The following is a 7,440-nucleotide window of genomic DNA, read 5'->3' as shown; positions in this document are numbered from 1 at the left end:
CGTAAATATCATATATCTACACTCAATCTCGTGTTTTTATTTTTTTAGCTCAGATACGCCATATATAGCTTAAAGACACTGTCATAAAATTGAGACAAAGTTGACACTAAAAAGGGAAGTGGATGATGTCAAGGTTTTGTTGAGAACTAAGTACTTATTTTTCTTAGGACAATCAGAAACTTTTAAAAGCTTTCGATGTTATTCAGATAAAAGCAATTATGCACAATTCAACTGTGAAGAAAATGGATATAGTTTAATGTTTGCATAAATAAAAGCATCATTTTAAAAAATAATGCAAATCATTTTCCTGCAGAATAGTATTATACAAAATAATCTCAAACGACAACATTAAGATTCCTATATTATCCAGGCGTAAATCGGTAAATTCAAATTAATTTAGGTCGCTTTAAAATCCACCACCGGAAGAAACCAGAAGGTAAAGAAAACATTCATCTTTGCATTGCTTTTTTCGAAAAAAAAAAAATTAATTTTAAGTGCTCGGTCATCTTTGACTGCCTATTTTGTCGACTCCACTCGTACATAAATAAAATGGCAATTTAATTACAACGCCACCGTTCATGTATAAACAGGGTGTTTACATACACCGAATCAAACGCAACAGCTGGGAGCACGGTATCGGAATCAGTGTACATGCTAAGGACCAAACTGAATCCATTTATAGACATGGCTGTTCCCCACATAGAACTCAAAATCGCACCACAAGCCAAACTGTATTTCTTGTGAATCAAACGTAAGATTAGCTTTGAGAAATTAGAACACACCTTTTCGGATGTAATCACGAAACATGAAGTCATTAAAAGCAATTGATTACTAGTATGTTAAAAATAAAAAAAATATTAAGACAAAGGAGGAGGATAGCCTGACTGTCCATGAATATTCCTAAAATAAAGATTGTACATTTGTATTTAGAGCGTCAGGGTTATGATTGAATAGGTTTGTCATAAACAATGTACACTGTTTTGTTTCTTTTAGTCTTTTTTTTCATCTACAATCACCAGAAAACAAGGACCTTTTCACCAATTTTTACTTTCTTTTCTTTTCTGTTTTTTTTAAACCTTGACGCCGTCATGGTAATTCAGTCGGTAGAGCGCTCGCTCCGTGATCGGAAGGTCTTGTGTTCAAATCACGGTCGCGACTGACATAAGTCGATAAAAAAAATAGGTGTTCCTTCGCCAAGCGCTCGGCACTTTGAAGTGAATGCTGCGGGTCCTTCGGATGAGACCTTAAAAACCGAGGCCCCGTGTCACGGTAGGCGTTGGCACGATAAAGAACCCTTACTGCTCAATGGCCCTGAGTGTCGAGTAAAGGTCTAAATTTGAAGATCTTCACCGGTATATGGTGACGTCTCTATATGAGTGAAAAATTCTCGAACGGCACGTAAATCAGCATACAATCAATCAAACCTTTTCACCTTTTATACTGATGCCGTAATCCGTAATGTTGCGTTAGACTCAGTGCGTTTGACTCGGTGATGAAGTATCATTTGAACGCAGCAGTCCGCTTGACAAAGGTGTAGACAGAGAAAAAAGAAAACATAAGAATGGATTACGACGATCTGATTAAGAAATTTGGCAACTTTGGAAAATTTCATTTTCGTCTTTATGTTGTGCTTTTCTTTCCCGTCCTTTTCAATTCTTTCAGCACCCCCATTATTGTATTTTTTCTGGGAGACCAGTCATACAGGTACGTAAATATTTTCATCATTTTGATGTTTAATGATAATAATAATACAGTTGAGCTTGAGTTAAAAGGCAGATGTTTGATCCCACTAAAAAGCATTTTTAGAAATAATACCTTTCGAATCAAATTAAATATGTATTTGTTACCGACCTGATAGCATTGATTTTGATCTCATTTTGAAATGTTATCTTTTCAAGTGATACAAAGAGAAGTGTGTCATCCTTTGAAACAGTGCCACAATTTTTCTTAAGATTTCTACATGTTATATTACAGGAGGGGAAGGAACTGAAAAAAATCTAGTCACTCATTTTTTTCATATTTTTTCAAATAACAAATTTAATGTGTCCTACATATCTTCCATCAGGTTTCTTACCTCATTTTAAAGATATAGATATAGACAAATATATGTACTATAGTGTCTATATAGATAATATCTATATTTTGCTTTATCCAACTCGTTGAAATGGAGTATATTCGCGAGGCTTGCCGAGGGAATATATATACCGCTTCAACGAGTTGGATAAAGCAAATATCAAATCACATAGTTATAGATGTTCTATTTATCTTAATATACAATTTTTGTTTTTGAGAAATTTTTGACAAGACTTTGAGACAACCCTTGTGAAACTATGAATGATTTCAACAAAAATGCTTCGACGGCGCGTAAATTGATGATGTCGCACTGTTGACATGCCAAAAGAAAATAATTTTTAGATCATTTACAAAATATGAAATCTCGGAATGATATCTGTTACGTCCTTTAAAACGTATGTGACAATCTGTTGGAGATTTATTTCATACAAACTTTTGATCGACTGGAAGTTGTAAGAACTGAGGAATCAGGAATCTCACTCTTTTGTGTACGGCGACAATGGCAATACTAGGCTACTTAATTGTAGATCCATAGTAAGTTATATAGTAAAATGTAAGAAAGCATTGTGAAAGGGGTTAGACTTTCCTGCATGGTCAAAGGAATCTTTCACCAACAACTTAACTGCTAGGCATGCATGGTCAAACATTATTTCATCCTATAGACAAGGCTAATGCCTTAAACAAATTCTTTACAGATATTTCCTGCATTCATAATAAACCTGATTTACCACCCCAGGGTCCAGGTCCACCTTTAGACAATATGGAAACATTTAGAATTACAGATAACGAAGTATTAGATCAGTTACAAATCATTTAAAATATATGTAAGCCATCAGGTCCTGATGGTGTTTCACCTAGAATTTTAAAGCATGTTGCACAAACAATCCATAAGCCTCTGACAAAATTATTTAATTTGTCACTAAGCAATGGAACACTTCCTAACATTTGGAAAATTGCCCAAGTTACATCTGTTAATAAAAATAAAGGAAATGCAGATGATGCCAATAACTATAGACCGATGTCAGTAACATCTGTTTTGGCAAATTATTAGAAAAAATATTGTTAAGCATCTACACAACTATATAATTGAAAATATACTATATAAGTTCTAGTCTGCCTTTTGAATAGGTGATTCAACCACTAACCAGTTGGTGGAAATCTATAATACTATCATATCCATTCTTGATAAAGGCAGGAATGTAAAATTTGTGTTTTGTGATATATCTAAAGCCTTTGATAGGTTTTGGCATGAAGGAATCATATTTAAATTAAGGGAATTTGAAATATCGGATCAAATTATCAACTGGGTTAAAAATCACTTAATAAATAGAAAACAAAGGATGGTCCTTGATGGTTATACTTCAACTCTTGGATCAACTAGTTCAGGTGTCCCTCAAGGATCTGTTTTAGGTAACTTCTTGATCCTATCATATATTAATGATATGTCTTCACAATGTACGATTATTTGCTGACGATACATCATTCTACATAATTGTTGATAATGATATAGTCAGTGCTGCAAACTCATGACAAATGACTTAGGGAAGTTGGATCAGTGGTCAAAACAATGGATAGTTGATTTTGACCCCAAGAAAACAGTGAATGTAAATTTTTCTAGAAAAAAATATCTCCCATCCCAACGTTAAATTTGGTGAAAATGGTCCAATGATTAACCTTCAAACAATCACACACATTTAGGATTAAACTTTCAGTGTGATGCCAACTGGAAATCTCACATACAAATCATATATGAAAAAGCATGTCAACGTTTAAATGTTTTACGAATGCTAAAACACTCTCTTTGTCGATATGCTTTAATAAAAACATATATGTCAATTATTAGACCAGTTTTAGAATATGTTGATATTGTTTGGGATATTTGTAATGAAAGGGAATCATCTTTATTAGAAGAAGTTCAAATCACCGCTGCAAGAATTATTACAGGAATGAGAGTGAATTCATCAAGAACACTTTTATATGATGAACTGGGGTGGAATGCATTATCTGACAGAAGGAAATACATAAATTAATATTATTTTACAAGATAGTGTATGGGATAGCACCACAATATCTCCAAGATCTCCTAAGACCTTGTATTTCACCCCATACCTCATATTCATTAAGAAATAACGAAGGTCTTTTTTATCCCTACCATGCACGTCATATTATATATGATGTGGTTCTAGCTTGAAGGATAAAATAAAGACCATAAAAAATAACTATTCATATAATTTATATGAATAGTTATTTCCCATGTACAATTAAATCATGGAATAATCTACCATATCATATTAGAAATCTACCAACTCGAGTTTCTTTCATTAAAGCCATTAAAAAGGCTTATTGTAGAACTCCCAATAAGCTTTTTAATCATGTTAATCGTAATCAAAATATTATTCACTGTTAATTAAGAAATAATACTAGTAATTTAAATGCTGATTTACAGAAAGATTTTATAAGTGAAAGTTCCAAATGTGACAACTGTGCTTTTCATATACTGAAAATGCATATCATTTTTTCTTTAAGTGTCCATGTTATATTGAGCAAAGAAATATTCTTTTTAATTGTATATCTAGTATAGACCCGCAACATCCTGTATCTCTAAATCTATTGTTATTTCGTAATATCAATATTCCTTATGCAAAAAATGTTAAATTGTGAAATCGTGTTCATGTATATATTTTACAAACTAAGAGGATTCAAAGATGATGTGAAATTATGTATTTTAATTAATCAAATACATATTCATTGTTTTTTATATGATTTATTTTATTTTGCTGTATTTCCCTCATAGAATTTTTTCCCTTATTTTTTTTTCATAAAACCGGTAATCATTTGCAACTCCCTTTTTTCTTCTGCGTAATTTCCAATCAATTTTGTGTTACTTAACTATAATTTATTGATGATAATTTATTGCCAGATTATTATCTAAATATTTCGACCACAGGTGCTTAGATAAAAGACCCCTCCCCCCTCTCCCCCGTGTTCCATACCCCAAGAGTTCTTCGATTTCTTTTTAAATAAAATATTTTTCTATGACATATTCACAAAGTATTATAATTGAAAAATCCAAATTATAACCTAAAGCTAACCTTTTAAAAATCCACGCTCTCTGAAACTGAAAGAGAACAAAGTTGGCAACTTTAACAGACGACTTTCGATACCTCGATGGGAAATCCTCAAAAAAAAAAAAATAAAAAAAAAATAAATAAATAAAAAAAAAAAATGAAAAAAAAATGACGAAAGCTACTTACCGACTGGATGTAAAAGTTTTCAAATCTTCAGAGATTATCAATTAATTGATAATCGGTAATTTTTGTTCAGTTGTAACTCCAGTCCTGGGAATTTTCGTGTATTAAAGCGGCGACTCGTCAATTCAATGGTCAACGAATTTTGGGTTTTCCCCTTTTCATTTTTCACATGGGTTCAATTTCTTATAAGCTGCACGTGCAGGCTACTGACCCCTAGGGTTTTTTTCCTCAAAAAATTACACTTCCTACGGCTGAGGGTCATTTTTCGACGTCGAGAAATGACTGGTGGTCATTTCTCTACGGGGTCATTATTCGTCTTTGCATCCGAAATATCGGATCAAATTTTAGCTTTTACTTGAACAAAATGTATAAAATTGAACATAATTTTGGAACGCTATGTTTTTTTTCTCCTCCTCGTGTGACATTATTGTACTAAATGAGCATTTACATTAAGTCTCCATTTCAAATGTGTGTCCGTTTGCTTTATTTAAAAAAAAGGTTTTTTTTTTCAAAGTTCAGGTTAATAAACTTAACAGATGTAGATATATATCCTGAATAGTCATAGTGAGAACAGAATCGTGTTTTCCCGTTATTAAATTGCCAATTTTCTCTAGCTTTTAAGGTTCATTAACCCTCTGACAAAAGAGATAACTCTCACTGGAATGAATAATTTTTTTTTAATGAAATTGTAAAGTAAAAAGAATTTAATACTTCTGTCAAATTTTGCCCCGCAAGACATGCTGAAATTGCTTGCATTTTAAATATAATTTGGATTTCTTTTAGAAAAATCATTAGCGTTATTAAAGCCAAAGTTAACAGTGGGTCGAAGAACCTCAGTGTAATTTGATTTGAACTTTATTTCACATGCACGTAGTATCTTTTTTGAAAAAGGGGGGGGGGGCAGCCAGAAAAAAAAGACACCTGGAAAAAAAAACTTTAACAGCGAAAATAAGGGGAGAGGTGTCTCTTTGTTTGTGTTGGGGGGGGTGTTCAAATTACAAAATTTTATTTCGGGGGGTGGGGGGTGGGGTGGAGTGTTCGGTTCCATTTTTTCGCTACCAAAATTCTATTTATACATTACAACATTACCATGATAAAGAAGCGCATTAGGGTGAATTAAAAAAAATGACCAAACACATATTTATCAACCCACACTAAAAATACAGGCAATGAAAAGAGATTTCTATGTCTCAGCATATGTCTTTAGATAGTGTCTAAATACCTGCCAAATATCTCGTTGATATCTCAATTAACAAAAAAGTTATGTCAAAAAATGTTGCTAAAATTGTCAGGAGTGCAACACCTTTTTGTGACATTTTGAAATTTCAATATTTTTTGGAGATCTGTGAAATAAAAAATAATGCTTCATGTTGAAAATAAAGACTTTCCTGATAATATTCAAAGTATTGAGCTTTAAATGTGGACTGTCATAACTTTTGTTTAATCAAGTTGTGGTCATGGCTGATGTTTAAAAAAATGTTATACCATGTCAGGAGTGCAATAGAAAAAAATGTAGTGTTGCCAAAAAAACATCAATTGTAAAATTCTGAAAGAAAATTAAGACAAAAAAGAATTTAGGAAGTGTAAAACAATAACTGATATACATTTTAAAACTTAAAAATGTTATATAAATCACAAGCAGCATTAACGAGAGTCAAGTATATGTGCATACCCAAAAATGTCAGGAGTGCAACATTTGATGTTTTGCTCCCAAGCATAAAAAACTATTATCATTATATGATTTTCTGATCTTTATTTTGGAAAATAAAGACACAAAGAACATTTTTATCAAATAGATTTATCAATTACAGGATCTGTTTGTGCTTCAGATCCATATTTCTATGGTCAGGAGTGCAACACATTTTTTAAAGATTCAAGTTGTGTGACTAAAAGACTTCTATTCATGCTTAGAAGTATTCATTAATTAATAATGATCTTTTTGTTTAATTTAATACTAAATTATTAACAGTTTTATTATTAAAATCCTTCCTTTTTCAATTTTATCAATTCAGATGTGTTTTTATCTTTTTGTGATTTTTTTTAATGAACGTTAAAAATAAACACACTAAAACATTGTCATAAAATTCAAGTAATTCCTCAACAACTTCACTGAAAC

The 7,440-nt window shown here is 31.9% G+C and overlaps 1 protein-coding gene across 1 annotated transcript in view; it reads left to right on the top strand.

The window, feature by feature from the left end:
• Positions 1–1,541: 1,541 nt before the first annotated feature.
• LOC133181957 (organic cation transporter protein-like) overlaps positions 1,542–7,440 on the top strand; it is a 34,481-nt gene continuing 28,582 nt past the window's right edge. The window contains exon 1 of the mRNA XM_061316619.1: positions 1,542–1,704. Coding sequence (XP_061172603.1) covers positions 1,562–1,704 — 143 coding nt within the window. The 5' untranslated portion in view covers positions 1,542–1,561. The remainder of the gene's footprint in view (positions 1,705–7,440) is intronic.

Source organism: Saccostrea echinata, unplaced genomic scaffold, assembly GCF_033153115.1.
Source record: "Saccostrea echinata isolate AGI-Se365-2 ecotype Australia unplaced genomic scaffold, CSIRO_AGI_Sech_v1 ptg000009l, whole genome shotgun sequence".
Lineage (NCBI taxonomy): Eukaryota > Metazoa > Mollusca > Bivalvia > Ostreida > Ostreidae > Saccostrea > Saccostrea echinata.
This window is presented reverse-complemented; position numbering and strand designations above follow the sequence as displayed.